This window comes from Aspergillus sclerotioniger (assembly GCF_003184525.1).
Source record: "Aspergillus sclerotioniger CBS 115572 chromosome Unknown BO94scaffold_2, whole genome shotgun sequence".
Taxonomy (NCBI): Eukaryota; Fungi; Ascomycota; class Eurotiomycetes; order Eurotiales; family Aspergillaceae; genus Aspergillus; species Aspergillus sclerotioniger.
Genome location: NW_020290992.1, coordinates 1322026 through 1339369, shown reverse-complemented (window position 1 = coordinate 1339369; position 17344 = coordinate 1322026). Strand labels below are relative to the sequence as shown.

Here is a 17344-nt window from a genome sequence, read left to right as displayed (position 1 = left end):
AGCTGGAGGAAAGATAGAGAAGAGATCATCGTGGCGGCTGGAAGAATTTAAATAGGGTCCGAGTCCGGATTGCGGGAATGACTTCGGATGATGAATGGAGTTTGGCAATGACCTTATTAAATGAACCCTCAAATTAACTAGTTAAACAGGCTAGGGATTATTAGTCAATTTCGACGAAAAAAATTGAATCACGAAATAATCACAACCGCTTCCAGCCAATCATTTCTTCTTTCCAGTCAAGCCCAGTGCATCGGTCAACGAACCCAATCCCAAACTGCCGAGCAACTTGTCCAGTCCCAGTCCACCCAACAATCCATTCACCAGAGGTCCCAGACCAAGGCCTTGCAGCAAGCGGCCAACCAGCCCGAGCACACCAGTCAGCAGCAATCCAACTGCAGTGATAATCTGACCGAGAGGCTCGCTAAGGAGCGCCCACAGAGGGTTCAGCTGCTTCTTTGCATGGGGCATGCCGGCGATCTTCTTCTTGGCGTTGTCGATGGTAGTGAGCACCAGATTGGTCAACTCCTTGAGTTGTTCAGCCAATGCATATTCTTCCGGTGATGCCTCGTGAGACGCAGCACGGGCCTTGGCTGTGGCAGCAATATGACCGTCGGGGTCAAGGGAGCGGATGGCACCATTGCACTCCTGGAGGATTCCGTTGCCCTCTTCGAGCAACGGCTTCACATCCTTGACCAATTGCTCCTCATCCAACTCATCCTTGGGCGTGCGTTCCGCCTTCTCGATATGCTAATAACGGATTAGCAGTGTCATGGTGACGAGTGGGACAACGTACCTCTGAAATCATCTTGCAGATGGGACGAAGACGCTCCAACGTCTGTCCTATAATAGCACTCATCTTCTTCGCCAACTGCCTGTCGTCTTCTAGCTTCTTCTGAGCCTCCAGCTCCTCAGGGGAGGGCCCCGGCTCTTCCGGCTCGGGCTCGGGCTCGGGCTCGGGCTCCTCTGGCTCTGGTTCAGGAATGTTCTCGATCAGGGTGCATTCGCCAATCTTGTTGCCGTCATTGTCCACCACATAACCGTTGTCATCGATGTCCTTGCCGATCAAGGAGGGGAGATTGCCCGAGGTCAACTTGCCAATGAGGTTACCATCAGCATCGCGCACCTCACCCTCGCGGTTGACCTTGCGTCCCGACATTGGGTTAACGTTGCGCTCCTTCTCCTCGGGCTGCCAGCGCTCAGCGCGACCGATGGTGTTGCCGTTCTTGTCCAAAATGTCACCGTCTTCGTCGACCGGGCGGCCCTGGAGGCGCTGTGCGTCACCTTCGATGACTCGGCCGATGATCTGGCCTGAGCTATCAGTGACAACACCGCCCTTGCCAACAACGGCATTCTCAAATCCGTAGAAAGCACCCTCGGGCTTCTGCTGCTCGGCTCCTGGGATAAGTTCAGCCGTGCCAATTACCTTGCCGTCATCACCCCAGATCTGGCCCTTGCCATCGACCTTTCGACCAGCAAGACGCTTGTCGCCTGAGGTAATCCGTCCGAAAACATTTCCCTGAGCATCCACCACGTTACCGGCTTTATTGACAGTCTTGCCTTCCAGGATGGACAGGTCTGGTGCCTCTTCCTCCGGCACTTCTACTTCGTATGGCTCAGCACGGCCCTTGACGTTGCCGTACTTGTCGATGATCTCTCCATCCTCATCGACGGCGCGGCCGCGCAAGGTCTTGATGTCGCCTTCGACAACCTTACCAACGACGTTGCCGTCATCATCTTCGACGAGACCCTCTTTGTTGACGACAAGGTTGTCCAGACCAGCAAAAGGGCCTTCGGCTGACTTTTCCTGCTCGTTCTGGGGGATGAGCTCCACCCGTCCGATGGGCTTAGGGCCATCATAGATTTGGCCATCGTGGATCTCCTTGCCGGCGAGCTCCTTCACCTTGCCCTCCACGACACGGCCAATCGGGACGCCCTTGGGTCCAATGACATATCCAAGCTTGTTGGGGGTGAGACCCTCCAGGCTAGAGAGATCAGGTGCTTCGGGCTCGGGTTCGGGCTCCTCCACAGCCTCATAGTATTCGGCCTTGGCGATGGTGTTGCCGTTCTTGTCCAAGACATCACCGTCCTCGTCAACGGCGCGACCCAGGACCTTCTTTGGATCGCCGTCGCTAATCTTGCCAACGCGTTTACCGTTTTGGTCCTCGACCCACCCGTCTTCAACGACGTGGAGGCCCTCCAAGCCGCCGAAGGGTGGTTCGTCGGGGTGCTCTTCAACAGGGAGCGTCTTGACCTTTCCGATAACGTTTCCGCGGTTGTCCCAGAACTGGCCCTTGTCATCAAGCTGGGCGCCGAACCTAGAGATCTTCTTCGCATCCCCTTCGATTAGTTCACCGATAGGCTTACCGGTTTGACGATCGACAATCTTCCCAAGCTTGTTGCATTTGAGGCCTTCGAGAATAGAAAGGGGAGGAAGATCGTCCCCCGATTCTTCAGCGGCGTCCTCTGCAGCGTCCTCGCCATCAGGGACATCCTCAGAAGCGTCCTTTGCAGCGTCCTCAGTAACGCCATCTGCAGCGTCCTCAGGAACGTCCTCGGCGGCATCCTTTGCAGCGTTCTCAGGAACGTCCTCAGGTGCATCTTCAAAAGTATCAGCAGACTCCGTGGATTGCTTGGCAGACTCCTTAGCTTCATCAAGAGAAGCAGTATCTCTCTGCTCTCCATCTTCAACAGCCTCACGGCTGAGTTTGCTAGGAGGTCTCCGGGAGCTGGAAGCGCTGGTAGCACCTTGGCGAGCTTGGGAGGCAATCTCGACTCGACCGATGAGATCGCCATCGTCATCCAGGATCTCACCCTCTTTGTTTGGGGCATAGCCGGCCAGGTCTTCAGGATTGCCTTCGATTAGCTTCCCGATCCGTTTGCCTTGGTCGTCTTTAATCGCACCAGAAGCCGACAAGGGACGTTCGGCCAGAGCTGCAATATCGCTGATGGGTTTTGTCTCGGCTACGCTCTCCTCGGCTACACTCTCAGGTACCTTACCTTCAGGGGCCTCCTCGGCCTCCTGGGCATCGGGGGCCTCCTGGGCATCGGGGGCCTCCTGGGCATCGGGGGCTTCCTGGGATTCGGGGGACTCCTGAGCCTCGGGAGCAATCTCTACCCGGCCGATAAGATCTCCATCGTCGTCGAGGATATCTCCTTCTTCATTGGCAGCATATCCAGCCAGGTCCTCGGGGTTTCCCTCGACAAGCTTTCCAATGGTGTTGCCATCGTCGTCCTTGATCTCTCCAGATTCTGACAGAGGGCGGTCGGCAAGCTCCGCAATATCGGTTATAGTCTTTGTGGCTCGACCGGTAGTCTCTTGAGCCTCCTCCTGGGTGTTCCCGAGGGTATTCTGAAAGGCATCAGGAAGGACATCGACGACTCCGACGAGATCACCCTCCTCATCCAGGATCTCTCCGTTGTCACCGACGGAGTATCCTGCCAGATGTTCTGCCTGACCTTCCACGAGCCGTCCAATTGCGTTTCCATCCTGGTCATGGATGAGACCGTCTTCACCGACTTGCAGTCCCTTCAGGACGGACAAGTCAATCGGGCCAACATCTTGTTCTCCAGTCACACTCTGAGCAGTGTCTTGGGCCTTCTCCCCGAGTTCGGAAGCCGGCCGTTGAGCCTGGCTTGCAGAGCCAGATGCCTGAGACTGAACATCTTCTGGGACCGGAGACGGAGAGGCGCGCTGTTCAGACTGTAGCTGGGTGACCTTACCCTTGGGTGTGGGGGTGGATGGAGCGCTCGGTTCTTCTGCTTGAGAGACAGTTTCCTGGGAGCGGAGCTTCGGAGGGGTTTTCTTCGCGGGGGTTTGCTGGCGGAGCTTGGGGGGAGTGCCACGCTTGGAGTCGGGGCTGAGATTGAGTTTGGAGACTTTGCTCGCAAAGGGAGAGGCCATGGTAGGGGTGTCTGCTGGTGTTGATTGATTGGATGTGAAAGGGCTTGGAAAAGAGCTTAAGAAGGCTCCTATCTTGTAAGGCTAGGTAATGGTGAAGATAGCTTCGCTGATTGTCGTAGCTCGTGAATCGTAGGTGTACAAACAAGTAACTCGTAAGGAATTATGATACAGTAGAAGTAGCGTGAAATACTAAATGTGGAAAATCTCGTGAGTAACAGATAATGTGTCAAGAAAAGTGTAGAAATAAGTTATCAACCAGAACTCGACCTCGAGCGCAAAGCTCCAGGACGGCTTAAATGCCCCTGCTATGGAGGGAAACCCACCTACGTCATGGCATCTGCATATTGTCTGGGGTGTTATCATCCCTCCCTAGAGGCCCGATGCATGCAGGGCCTCCATGCCATGAGATCCTATCACATCATCGCTGCATGCAGACCGATGGTATCGAGGATCAGCCCATCAGATGAACGGATTCTAGAATCGAACACAAAGACCATAGCAAAGACAAAGTCAATGAAAGTTGCCCCGCCATGCAACTAGCGCGAGGGATCGGGTCATTGTTGCGTCAGAAGTGCATGGATCGGCAGTCGGCGAGGTTGAGGAGGATTCTATTCTTGTTCGAGGCCGAGACAGCCACCTGATGGTGCCTTGATGCCAGATTTATCAGGCAGAATACCTCTCGGCGCTGCCAGCCTTTCCCGATCCTCTCCAAGATTTACATACAAGCATAGCGATATCCCAACATTCGTGTCTGGAGGAAGCATACAGCACCACATCAATTCAAATTATCGCCCAAACCATCACAAGTATCAGAATGGTACAGAAAACAGGATATCAAACCCGCAAGCCGAAGCTGTCAACCACGGAACGCCGACACGCGGCTGCGCTGCCCGATAACGTCATCCCGTACAACCCAGCACTGACAAAGACGCTGCCTCCCCACGGCGGCAGTCGATAAGTCTGACATGCAACGGCTGGCGGACTCACGGCCAATAGGCGTCGTCGGTAGGTATTCTCCGAGTCAGCCATGATGGCATTGTGTGGGCGGGATATCCTCCGATTCGTGTCATGGATGTGGGGAATGATCTCATCTGTGGACGGGCCAACTTCAGCCCTGAGGGTGGGCGGAGATTGCGATTGACGCTGTGGCTTGCATGCGTGCTTCTCTTTTTCATTATTTTGTTAATTATTTTTCTTCTGGGATGGACGATATGGGAAGAAAACCCGCATTGGGACGCTTACTTGTATGCAGTCGGTGCCCCTACACAGTCCGGAAATGAGGTATACCCACCTTGCCCGATGGTCGTTATAGCGTACTGTTCACACAACCTCTGGCTAGGCTGCCAAGACCATCTGTATCAGGCCTTGGCCTCAAATATTTCTCCATTGGCGAATTAACTTCTCATCAGAAGTCACCCACAATCTAGAATGACAAACCCTCCTCAATCGTCTCCATCAATGCCGCCGCCTTTCCTGCCACCTTCCTACACTCCTCACTCAGCCCATTGCCTTCCTCTCTAGACTTTTCAAACCCCTTCTTCCAGAAATGCCACCTCCGTAGAGAAAGTCGGTGCTCACTAAAGCACAATAAACCAGGCATCCAACTAGGCCTTTCCTCAATGGTTCCAGGGGAGACAACCTCCTTGAACAATTCCAACCCATCCCAGAGAATGTACTGTGCAGCCGCAATAATGCGCTGATCCCGCTCGCCTTCAAAAGGAGGGTCCCAAGGTACAGGTCGCTCTTCGAATGCACCCCGCATGGTCCAGATGGCGTAAGTTGGATCATGACCGAGGACATGCATTGATGATATGTGAGCATAGAAAGCCATGAGATTTGGCCAAACTTGTGGGTACTCGGCGCTGGGACCTACAGTACACTCTGTCAGTATTCTGTGATACAAGGGGTAGGTGAGTAGGTGTGTTAATGAACCATTATAAGCCTCCCGAATAGACTCTCTGAATCGCTGACCGCGCATAGATTGGCCCTATGCATTGGTTAGGCACCGGAGCTTATCATCATCTAGGGCTGTATTTATAGTATACATACACTGGAATATGGTCCAGTGGTGAACTTGGGTGAATTTGTCAACCCTTCCATAACACGCGCGAGCTTCGCCTGTGATGGATGATGGTAGGGTATTTGTTTTGCCAGTTCTAGAACGATTTCGCCGACCACGTAAATCTCGTCTGACAAAGGGGCGCCTGGAAGAATATCGAGGATTGATTTTACCGCTGAAAAGAGGGGCATTTCTGTGTCTGGTTGGAGATAGTCATTCAGAATATGGAAGACTGTTGTACGGTGGAAGTCAGTACTGCCTGCATATTGGTACTCAGCATTGTCATCACCTTTTGCTGAAAGTTCATCAGCGAAGTCTTTGATAGAGTATTTATAAGGGTCCCAGTCTTCAAGTCTTAGCTCCAGAGATGGCATGGTGAACGATGGACCAGGGAACAGACTGAAAAATATGATGGGGGAACAAATATTTAGGTGGCACTAAGAACAGATGATCACCCAGGGAACTTAAATGGGCAGTTTCCTACTTCAGCACGTGATACTCATGCTATTACCAGTGCATGTTATCGGCCAGATCAGTGACTTATATCACTAAGAGTGAATATTATCAGCTTTATAACAGCCATTCATGGCCATCCTGCAGCTACATCAGTGTCCCCTCAGATGAACCTTGAACTCAATTCCTTAATCTTGAAACGTGCTGGTGCTCGCCTTGATGATACAATGAGACAGTTTGATGAGAATACAGCAAAATGTACATAGCGCTGGTATACAGAAGGATTGTCATTTATCTTGGTTCTTTATCCTTTCACTGTGTAATCAGAGCATTCACTGGACCCAAGATGAATTATGGACCAGTTATTAAAATCGAATCACACCTGCTTCTTCCAAGAAGTCCTGGGACATGTCTCTCACGATCTCTTGATAAACTGTTATCCAAAATCTTCATTATAGGACTTTCTGGTTGATTGAAGGATAGAAAGCGGGCAGATACAATCCCAAATAACCGAGCAAACCATCGGTGAGTATCAAATGCAAAGCTTCCTCTCTCTCGGCGATGCAACCGAGGAACCCAATGCAAATTCCTTTTCGTATCTCTTTTTCCTTCATGCTTGTATTTCCATACTTTCAAACTTGTCTCTGAAAGCGTTTCGACCTCTTTGATATCACCCCTCCTCCATGCCTTTTCCAGAACCTAATCCATGTCATTTCACCGTCTTTGCCCCCCTACAGCTTGGTTACTTCCCTAACAATCCGTGAGTAGGCCTATCAGGTTCGACCTGTTCAAGATTCTATTGGTTCAGTAAGAACCACCATATATCCATGAACCTATTCTACACACCGATGTCGAAAACCATCTCCAGAATGCACCGGCTCTCATCCCAGTTCATGTGCCTAGATCCCCGATTTGTCCAATCCAGAATATGATGAACACCGGGACAGTCCAAACATCGATCAAAAGACCTGACACGGCCAAAGATATACCACAACTACAAGAGGTCCATTCCGCGAACCAGATACTATACGAGTATCCGACGATGGACTATCCATACCAGAACCGTAACCTCAAGACCGAGAAGGCGTATGGAACCACGAGGCCCGAGAACTGAGGGAAAATGCCTAGAGGGCTTCTCCTGAGAACACCAATCAACATAAACACATCCAAGGTGTACATTACAACCCTCTGGGGAACAACCGCAGAAGAAGCAGGTGATCTTCATCCAGCCCAGGAAGTGTACAGATCGAGGATTTTGATCTGCCTGTCTCCAGGTGTTGAACTTTAATGTTCTATCTCTATCTCGGCATACTGTGTGCCATCTGCATTCCAACCCTACATTTTTCTTGGACCTATCCAGCTTCTATGTCACTCCAGTGACCTGTGAATATCTCTTTTGCTTCAGTCTTGAAGTTTCTGTCATATTCTAATTCTGTTACTATGCTATACCTCATTGGCTTTGGTTTATCTTGTACTCTGCAAATAACTTTCTGTCGGGTAAATTCACAACTCATGCTCGTTTGGTCGAGTGTTCTCGTTCTGGCGATACTTTCATTTCCATCTGATCATACATAGTAGATCCGTCATATCGACGCCACAGATCCAGGAATACCCCTACAACAATAACTCGGATTTATCAAACTGCAGACAGCAGACCCATCACCTCGTGGTCTAAAACTCTATTCCTCGTGTTGATTGTTGTTCTGTCGGGCCATGCGGATTGACGTCATGATCGAAGATCCCGTGGCGACTGCGCTAGCGGGTGGGATTAATCTATCTTTAATTTATTTTTCAAGGTATTGCGGTGGTTGATACAGGATTTACAAGGTGATGTCTTGTTTGAGAAGCTGGTCATATACTATGTAGAGGGCATATAAAAAAGGCATTGTTGGCAATGGGGTTGTGGTGGGACTGTGACCTTGGCATTGTCTTGACGGTTACATAGTATTTGGGGAATCTAGTGTTTGTAGTGGGTCCTGTTCTAGATCTCAAATTGATTTGGATGTCATAACTACCTTATGGACATTTTCTTTCATGTATTATGCTTGAGATATGCGTTTTATAAGTACAGCGTTGTAAAAAGCATTTAATCCCGACAAAGTAGTCGGTACTAAATAGGCACTTGGTATCAGAGAAATGTAGGTCGGGGTAATGTCGGGAATATATTGACTCGAATGTTTTATTTCCTCAATATTCATTTTGAACTTTCTGGCTTTATCTCATGTCCAATAATACGCCGAAATGTGGTCCAGTCTGGTAGCAATCCCATGCACGGCAACGATCTCTCTTCCAGCAGCAGTCGAACCCGATGCTATACAATCATGCCAATCAACAACTCACCTGCAACAATACACAATCTGTGCTAAGCCCATATTCCAGAGCGGCTCTCGCATCAGCTTCCGACTGCATCAAGCTTCAGTCGCAGAAGCAGTCCCCCAGCCTCATTTCGTAACCCTAGACGAGTATCAACATGATCACACCAAATATCCATCACAGCCTTCAACTCACCGCTTCTCCGTCTTCCTCAACTCTTGCAGTATCCTATCATACCTCTCAAACTGACTGCCGGGGATTTTCTTAATATGCACCTCGCGATGCTTCCTCGTCCAGCCCCTCCCACTCGGGCCAGGTCTCACATCATTATGTACCGCCCCTCCAACCATCGGCTCAAGCAAGCGACTGATTTCCCGGTTCCCCGGACTAATGTATAGAGGATCATCCAAGTCCCCGTCCAGCTCGCATTCTTCCTCGCAGGCCAAGACCTCCAGGTCGGGATCGGTGATGGTCGGATCGTAGGAGGACCAGTGATGAGCGGCTTCGTCATCGGTGCCGGACTTGGAGTTTTCCATGTGCTCGGGGCGGAGGAGATGTCGGTCTAGGTCTGATTCCTGATGTCTTTCTTTGTGGGTTATTTGGGAGGTTGCGAGGGGACGGTACTGGGTGGAGGAGGTTAGCAGCGACCGTCCGGAGCTTGTTTGGATGGTTCGGAGAGCTGCCTGGGATGGCGTGTTGAGGAGTTTGGTATTTCGCCACATTTTGGGCATGATAGTTATTGAGACTCGTATATGCTGTTTCTGTGGTCAGGGTGTCAGTGTGAATAGACAGTAGGATATGTAGGCAAGGGGTGCTGGTGATGGTCAAAAAGTGGGAAACACGAGGGGATGCCGTTTGGGGGAGCCGCTTGGACCGCTCCGGACTGACGTCAGGACTTTGCTCCCCACAAAGTGGCATTAAGGTTAATCATCTCCATTCCCTTGGTCGAATATTTGTGAGGAATCAGGTTCCACGCATTTCAATTAGACAGTTGATATTGAAACTCGGTTTCAATATAGACTGGCGCGGATGCTGCATGCCCCTCTTGATATAGGCTTTTTGTTGACCATCTGTATTCCTTTCTATCTCGCCATTGCATTATTTTGAGAGTTAATACGGAATAGCTGGGGTTCATTGTACAGATATGGCCCATCTTTATCCAATCATATCGGACCTAGTTTTAGGTGATTTTAGTTCATCAGCTCGACGATTCACACTGCCACCCAACAAGCCATGGAGTCACCTGACTTGTGGGCAAATATTGTTTTAGCATCGGCGCTCGGGGGCAGATTCCCCCAATTCTCTCGGATTCCTGCAACCCACGCTTCTATTCTTCCATCACCATTCTCATGCTCCACCACTAGGCATCGTAGCCTTGTCACCACCTTATGAGACCCGCCTCACCCCCGCGCAAATAACGGTCGACACACGATGGAAACAAATCTGCATTTACCGCAAACAGATTATTCCCGCTGAGGATCTACACAGGATAAGGTTCAGTGTAGTGTGGCTTGTCACACCTTCTCAGAACATCCAGGATGAAATAAGAAACTACGACTTCGCATTCAATCCGACAGATCCAAACACACGCACACCATCCGCTCAATTCTCAAAACTCCCTACTCTCGCCAATATCACACACATCAAATACACCCGTCTCAGGAAGTCCGCTCTTCGCTAGCGCTTTCCTCAATAATTCCGGTGGTTCCATCACATTCTCTTCCGCCACGGCCCAGGTCCCCCAATGGACCCCAATGGCTTTCCGACATTTCGTATCCTTGAAGATCTCCACAGAATCATACGGGTTTGAGTGAACGGTACTCAAAACATGTCGTGGCTTGTACGCCCCTATCGGGATGAGCCCAAGATCAAAGGGTCCTCGGAATTTGCCAATCTCTTTGAACGCAGGACAGACTGGTAGATGTACAAACTCGGATCCCCAGTCATCAATATCGGGAGGCAAGTATGGGACTGTACGATAACCCGTGTCACCCGCAAAGTACACGGACTTGCCACCCGAGGAGACGGCCCAAGAGGCCCAGAGCGTGGTTGCTTTATCGAAAGGAGTCCGTGCGGACGTATGTTGACAGGGGAGACATGATATTGTCGCCGTGATATCGTCATCTGAGGGGCGTAGGGTGGAGGCATCAGAACGCCTTTCGTCGGTTGACTTGTGCAGGGTGAGGTTAACGTCCTCCCACCAATCGAGCTCAACGGTGTTCTTGATACCGCAGTCTGCGAACCATTTCTTGAGACCCTTTGGGACACAGAATAGAGCCGAGGGGTGTTGTCTATAAATGTCAAGAATGGTGGGGTTTGAAAGATGATCGTAATGAGAGTGGCTTATGATAACCTTCCATTGATCAGTTATCGCTGAAAGAGAAGGCCAACAGAACAACTTACACAATCAATGAAGGGGATTTCAGAGATATCGCAAGGTCTGGGTGTAAATCTCCTGTGACCTAGCCATGATACCGGAGAGCAGCGGTCTTCGAATACGGGATCAAAGAGAACCCGTAGGCCTGTGGGAAATTCCACGAAGTAACAGGCATGCCCCAACCATGTTGCACGCAGGACGTGTGATTTTTCCCTCGTTGGGAGGAACTTTGGTTCGATGACGGAGACCGTTGATGCAGTGGTATCAGGTCGTTGGCTATTCTTAGAGAAGAACTTGTGTCTGACAGACCGTGTCAGTCATCTGAACGCTGTGAGAATCGCAAGGGTCCAGAAAGCACACACTGGATCATGCTCTTGAAAATTTCGGGGAAGGAAAAGTCATGCGAACTATCCCATGGATTTGCAAAACCTTTCACCTGCCCGTCTGCGTCTCTCACCCAGTGGCTCTTCTCACTCGCGTTCTCTGGCGAAGCCTTTGATAAGGTCGGTTCACTCAAGCTTAAAACATGATGAGACCCAGAACCCGACATTATGTGGTTTATGGTCGCACGCTTAGCCAAGGGACGAGGGAGCTGAATTTTAGATAATGCTCGGAAGATGTTCCGCATAGGGAACGTAGAGCAGTTGGTTGCGACTTGGCAGATATTCAAAGAAAGCTCCAAAAGCAAACTGACTCATCTTCAAGCCCCCCGTCTCGTGGGTGAGATCAGGCGTCCCATCGGGGCCAACCGGAAAGACTGATCAAGCCTCTACGAGCCTGACACGCTTGGCCACGTGGCCACCAGGGTGCTACATTGAAGCACACAGTGAAATGGATCGCATTGCAAGGTAAAAATATCTGTATAGTGAACTATCCCTGGAACACAAAGTCTAGGATCCCTAAAGGAGATCCAGAAGGAAGGTGAGCCCCTCTCAATTTGAACCGGGTATCAGCTCGTTGAATTACCTCCGCCCAGTCTTCCACTCGTCGCTCTTTGGAGTTACAAGCAACATGCATCTGCAGGTCCATGGCCGCAATAGATTTCTTCACCGGTAATGGCATCGTTGACTGGTTTTCCCCGTCGCATTCCGCTGGCACCACGAAATCAAAGACGAGCAGATGATTTCCCGGCTGGAGAACGCCGAGCAGGTTCCGGACAATCTGCAAAACATATTTGTCGGACCAGTCATGCAAGACCGACTTCAGCAAAAAGACATCCGCTGGGACGTCCTGCTGCTGGAAGAAGTCATGTGTCTGAAATTGAATACGCGTTTCATACATAGAAGTTTTGATATTCGCATCGAAGGCGGACTTGGCGGCGGCGAGGTCCTGCACTACAAGCTTCAACTTGGGATAGTTCTCTGCAAGAATGACGCTGATATGCCCAGCAGAGCCACCGAGCTGGTCCTAGTCAGTATGGCACCTCACTTCCTTCGGATGTTGACTTACATCGACAACGGTTGCCTCGTTCAAGCTCTCCCAGTCGAATCGTCCTTCAGTACCATCTCCGTCATTGTTCCACTTGTTTCTCGAAGCCCCTGCATCGCCTGAGCAAACCGCTCGGCTCGGAAGCCTTTCGGTTGATCAGGTCGCTCAAAGGTCTCTAGGTATTCCCATAGATCCGTACCACGCTGCAGGCCATTGTCTGTTGCCAGCGGCACTGCGCAGGTTGCAACATCCTCGGGAGGCTCAGCGTGGCCAACGAACCACTTTCTCAAGGCTTCGACGCCGACTGTGGCGGCCGGCCGGACATCCTCCATGTTGTGTGAAACAAACGACCGCACAAATGGGGAGCGCGCGATGTGCGCGGATGCCGCTGTATGCACGACACGATCTGAGCCTGATGCTTCTTCAGCAAAGACATGAATACCGAATGCTAGCCTCAGAAAGCGCCGCACGATCTGCTCCGGCAGATTGGTTGACTTGGCGATGTCCGCATATCTGGCTGAATCATTGAGAGGAACTGCATCCCAGAAATTGAAGTTGTTGAATACGTCAAAAGTAAGGAGCTCATGATTCAACTTCTTTGGGTTAGCAACCTTTTTAGAAGACTGGAGTATTATCTAAGGTCCAAACATACAAACATGCTCTCTTGGAACCAGAAGTCGCTTGGACCGGTGACGAGGTGATGCAGACCTTCCAAGGCCTCCAAGAGCTTCATCCGAATGCCTTGAACCTCGATGGTGGAGGGCAACGCCGCTGGACCGTCAGCTGCGAAGGATGGCTCTGGCTGGTTCAAATATTTGAGCTGATCAGCGAGAGACTTTGAGAGGCCTGAGATGGTGGAGCCAAGGCTCTCCAAATTCTGGTGTTGTAGGGCCATTGCAAGATCTAATGATATGTGGATTTGAATGATTGCAGTGAGTTGTGAGGATGTTGAGGAGATTCGCAATGGAAACTTGCCCTTTTATATTCGCCTTCGCACTGTCTTTTCGCGATGGCCCAACACACACAAAGCTAGCCACAAAGAATCATCTGCTACGCCGCCATGAGGCAGGCAATCGTTGGGAAGGCTTCGAAGGCTTCGGGCTCCAGTAACGCCATTGCGATCGTTCCACACACGCCATCCTTGATGAAGGATTGGATAGAATTTCTCCTCTCCGTACTGCTTTCCTTTCATAGAAAACGCCATAAACTAGATTATACGAGCCAAGCACTCACAACAACAGATGAAAATATCGGCAATAGTTAAGCAAGCTAGATACGCCCCGGCGCGCCTTACGAGGTCCGTGCAGCCGTATATTTGCTCAATACGAGGTTCCGAGATCTGCTCGCTAACTTCCGCATTTGGCATTCAGATCGGTGAGATGTATCGGAGCTTGTTAGGAACATTCTTTCAAGCTATAATACGTCGACTGGTTTACTCTAGCGAGCCACGAGAGCCAGGTTCGCGTGTGCGCGTGACTATCATAATGTCCGATGCGCTGATTAATTGCGACAGCAGGTTTATCCGGATTCTCGCAGGGAATTTCTTCTACCTTACTCGACATGGATTCCACGCATCAGAAATCTTATTCTATTGTCCGGGTGATTTAACGAATATTCTGGGAATACTCTAGTCGGTTTGGATCCTAAGCAAGGTCATGCACACAATGGGGTAAGATGATATATATCAGACATTATATTTTCTTCTCATATGATCCCAAGCAAAAATGTACTGAATATGTCATTAGGCCTGGAATCATTCAGCTTCTTTCGCGTCATATTGGTACCATACTGAACCCGACAAATCCATTTCCCCCCTTCCTTCCAACCACCGTCCACCGAGTCCAATCAGTATAAGCCCCATCATACGTTTCCTTCAAGGCCTCAGAAAACGGCTCCCTCAATCTCCTTGCAATTTCATCACTCTTCGTATTCTGCAAAAGCATCCCATGCACCATCAAGACACACTCATGGAGAGTATACCCCATGTATCCCGGTGCATTCCTCTTATCAGCCTTGATATCCATGAAACCGCTCTTCTCAAATAACGTCGGGAGCTCCGGGATCCAATGCGCGACAAGTCTAGGGTCCGCAGACTGGGTCATCTTCACAATTTTCTCAAGCGCAGTGGTGCTGCTGCCTTTGTTGGAATTTTTTACTTGCATCGAGTGAACGTCGACGTCTGCCCATTGGAGGTAGCCTCCCGGTCCTATTATTAGATTTGGTTAGATTTGCTTCAACATCCGCTCAAACAAGCGCATCATACTCAGCATTTTAAACATATTCCTTAACGCAGGTTCAACCTCATGATCCAGCAGAACGAAAACAAGCTGTCGAACATTCACTACATCGTAGATACCCTCGAATTCCTTAGGGATGTCTGTTTTAACGTCCCATTTATGCATAGTGATATTTGGCGGAAGGAGTTCCCGCGGAGGCATGGCGTCGAATGAGATATCGAATGCATCCAGTTGTACAGTCGGAGGAAGACGACGACTGAGATCCGTGAGAAGAATTCTACTACATTCAGTATCATGGACAACTCAAGGTGTAGATAACAGGCGTCCCTACCCGGTTCCGGTAGCTACATCAGCAATCTTCAGATCCGGCTTCGTCAACGGGATATCTGGATGGAGGAGATAACCAAACAGCTCAGCCCAGAGGTAATGCTGAAGATTTATACTATATCAATTAGCCTTGACAGAGGCCTTCAGCGTGATGATCTGCTGAATAGTACCGATTATTATCGAGATAATCCCGAGAAAAGACATATTCCGACGCAGACATGTCGACTTTGGCTCTGAAACCTATCATACAGAATCTTACGAAAGCAATCGACCCAGGTCGGAAATCACCTCCATATATACCTCACCAAACACCAGCTGACAGATCCATTATCAGATCCGATGACGCAAGCCTGTCTCCGCGACTGAACCTAACCGGTCACCCCCTCTATGTTCCGGGACGCCTAAACCGGGATTCCTAAACCCTAACTTAGAACTCACCCAGGATCTAACAGAGAATAAGACATATCGCCGTTTCTTTGAACCCCCCTTTCTTGGATCCAATAATCCCAAACCTGCTCATAAGCTCATACCGATCACTCTACATACCTACAGAAATTAGCACACCCCCGAAACTCACCCCCTCCTAATTCAAATCCCTCTTCGACGGGATCTTCCTCGGCCCACCCTCCAAAGCCCGCACATACGTGACCGGCGTCCTCAACCCCAACTAGGTCCGATTCCACGGCGGCGGTGATTGAACTGATTTCGAGCGCGCAGTGGAAAAAGTCACCTTTCTACGGACGAAATGCAAGAAATGGGGAAGTTCTTTGTTGTTTTTTGCCCAGGACGGGGATAAGATTGCGGCGAGGTTTGTTGCCGACTTGGCGTTGGGAGATGAGGAGGTGAAGACGGTGGAGATTATGTTTATGATGGAGGTGGATGGGGAGGGGAAGTGGCTGGGGGCTTGGGGGTGATTTCTCCTCATATGGTATTTGGTTGTTGGTTTGTGATAATGTACTTGTGATGGGTCATGATTGGCCTGTTGGATCCGGGTCACTTGCAAGTGGGATTGGAAGTCTAATATAAAGTTAAGCACAGCGGTAGCTGGGAGCTGGGCTGACATAAAGCCGGGTATAATACTCCATATAAATATAACACTAAACAAGGAGGGCTGGTCTCCGTAGGCAGGAGAAAGTGAGAAATCTCCCACCTCATAAAGCAAGACTAGTAAGAAAGCGGTAAGCATCATACTTAACACTCTCCATACTTCACATACTCGCCCCTCCAACACTTCCCGATTATCTCTCCACATAGAACCCCATCAACATCCGGAAACGAGCCCCGTTCCGGCCAACAAAGATCATGATTCTCAGGTCCGAAGAAATAATAATTATGAACCTGCCACGACGAAACCGAATAAAGTATCCAACCAAGATGAAGAATCTCAATCCTAACATCCAACCCATTCTCCTTCACAGAAGTAACATCAACATCAAGAGATAACAAAACCGACTGTCCGAAATCCGCCAGCTTAACCTCTTTACCCAAGATCAAGGTATTCCTTAAGGCAATATCATCCACAAACACCTTACAAGAATGGACATATACAAAGGTATCAATATGACTTAATATCCAGGTAACCTTCAAAGAATCCTCAGGCTCTGGATACGTTTCTATATAGGATTCAAGATCCCCTTGCGCAAGGGCCAGCTCAATTCCATACTGGGATGTTTGAAAACAGGGAATTAACCCTTTATGATTGCCCAGACGCTTGAAGATCTGGATCTCATTTTCCAGGATTTGCTGGTTAATTTCGTTCATGTATTCCATGTCTTCGCGGAGTTCGAGGCGTCCGGGCTGGTATTTCTTGGGCTTTTTGACGACGCGGTCTGGTCCCAGTTGGAGGATTATCCCCGTCATGCCGGTTCCGATTACGGGGTGGTTTAGATAGGGATCGTGTGTTGGAGAAGGTTGTGGGTTCTCAGATTGGGTGGACATGGGCGCGGGCTCAGGTTTGTGTGTTTGGGGAGGGACGTTGAGTATGGAGGAATGATCTAGATGCCCGTTTCATTCATTTGTTGAAATATTAATCCTGGGATTGATCGAGGACCAAGTTTGCTATGTTCTGAGAGAATCGCTTAGCAAGAAAGGAGGAAGAGAATTCATTCAGGGCTACCTTTGATGACGCGTCCGATTCACGAGTTGCAGAACAACAAACGATATCATAAGGCCACATGCGAGATATGGAAAATATCCTGATTTACTGGTGAGTGTGGGAGGAAAAGGTGAGATATAAACATGATTAAGAG

General features: G+C 49.8%; 7 protein-coding genes across 7 annotated transcripts; all 7 read right to left on the bottom strand.

The window, feature by feature from the left end:
* Positions 1 to 99: 99 nt before the first annotated feature.
* Positions 100 to 4308, bottom strand: BO94DRAFT_530644 (LEA domain protein). The gene is made up of 2 exons (XM_025610714.1): positions 794 to 4308; positions 100 to 747 (listed from the first exon to the last, which is right to left on the bottom strand). The coding sequence occupies exons 1-2, from the start codon at positions 3899 to 3901 to the stop codon at positions 220 to 222; spliced, it is 3636 nt and encodes a 1211-aa protein (XP_025472665.1). The 5' UTR covers positions 3902 to 4308; the 3' UTR covers positions 100 to 219.
* A 930-nt stretch (positions 4309 to 5238) lies between these two features.
* Positions 5239 to 6381, bottom strand: BO94DRAFT_620264 (DUF3632 domain-containing protein). Its single transcript, XM_025616920.1, has 4 exons — positions 6250 to 6381; positions 5951 to 6192; positions 5834 to 5888; positions 5239 to 5770 (listed from the first exon to the last, which is right to left on the bottom strand). The coding sequence occupies exons 1-4, from the start codon at positions 6332 to 6334 to the stop codon at positions 5325 to 5327; spliced, it is 828 nt and encodes a 275-aa protein (XP_025472664.1). The 5' UTR covers positions 6335 to 6381; the 3' UTR covers positions 5239 to 5324.
* Positions 6382 to 8557: 2176 nt separating this feature from the next.
* On the bottom strand, positions 8558 to 9571 carry BO94DRAFT_530641 (uncharacterized protein). The gene has a single exon (XM_025610713.1). The coding sequence runs from the start codon at positions 9446 to 9448 to the stop codon at positions 8918 to 8920; it is 531 nt and encodes a 176-aa protein (XP_025472663.1). The 5' UTR covers positions 9449 to 9571; the 3' UTR covers positions 8558 to 8917.
* Positions 9572 to 10335: 764 nt separating this feature from the next.
* BO94DRAFT_455431 (dioxygenase) lies at positions 10336 to 11653 on the bottom strand (the record flags this gene model as incomplete). The annotated part of the gene is made up of 3 exons (XM_025607657.1): positions 10336 to 11079; positions 11130 to 11403; positions 11466 to 11653. The coding sequence occupies 3 exons, from the start codon at positions 11651 to 11653 to the stop codon at positions 10336 to 10338; spliced, it is 1206 nt and encodes a 401-aa protein (XP_025472662.1).
* Positions 11654 to 11973: 320 nt separating this feature from the next.
* Positions 11974 to 13426, bottom strand: BO94DRAFT_562497 (O-methyltransferase; the record flags this gene model as incomplete). Its single annotated transcript, XM_025614290.1, has 4 exons — positions 11974 to 12504; positions 12553 to 12579; positions 12606 to 13124; positions 13184 to 13426. The coding sequence occupies 4 exons, from the start codon at positions 13424 to 13426 to the stop codon at positions 11974 to 11976; spliced, it is 1320 nt and encodes a 439-aa protein (XP_025472661.1).
* An 877-nt stretch (positions 13427 to 14303) lies between these two features.
* On the bottom strand, positions 14304 to 15321 carry BO94DRAFT_571409 (class I SAM-dependent methyltransferase; the record flags this gene model as incomplete). The annotated part of the gene is made up of 4 exons (XM_025614865.1): positions 15266 to 15321; positions 15100 to 15210; positions 14795 to 15045; positions 14304 to 14737 (listed from the first exon to the last, which is right to left on the bottom strand). Exons 1-4 carry the CDS (start codon positions 15313 to 15315, stop codon positions 14304 to 14306), a joined length of 846 nt encoding a protein of 281 aa, XP_025472660.1. The 5' UTR covers positions 15316 to 15321.
* A 965-nt stretch (positions 15322 to 16286) lies between these two features.
* On the bottom strand, positions 16287 to 17081 carry BO94DRAFT_600738 (uncharacterized protein; the record flags this gene model as incomplete). The annotated part of the gene is made up of 1 exon (XM_025616353.1): positions 16287 to 17081. A coding segment is annotated over one exon (795 nt), but the record flags the coding sequence as incomplete, so codon positions are not given.
* Between the last annotated feature and the right edge of the window lie 263 nt (positions 17082 to 17344).

Bases quoted from the DNA above. Each gene is read 5' to 3' on its own strand.
- BO94DRAFT_530644 (XM_025610714.1), bottom strand. From the start codon at position 3,901: ATGGCCTCTCCCTTTGCGAGCAAAGTCTCCAAACTCAATCTCAGCCCC. The intron at 748-793 runs GTACGTTGTCCC...ATCCGTTATTAG, and splicing joins TCTGCAAGATGATTTCAGAG to CATATCGAGAAGGCGGAACG.
- BO94DRAFT_620264 (XM_025616920.1), bottom strand. From the start codon at position 6,334: ATGCCATCTCTGGAGCTAAGACTTGAAGACTGGGACCCTTATAAATAC. The intron at 5,889-5,950 runs GTATGTATACTA...ACCAATGCATAG, and splicing joins CCACTGGACCATATTCCAGT to GGCCAATCTATGCGCGGTCA. The intron at 5,771-5,833 runs GTTCATTAACAC...AGTGTACTGTAG, and splicing joins TATTCGGGAGGCTTATAATG to GTCCCAGCGCCGAGTACCCA.
- BO94DRAFT_530641 (XM_025610713.1), bottom strand. From the start codon at position 9,448: ATGTGGCGAAATACCAAACTCCTCAACACGCCATCCCAGGCAGCTCTC.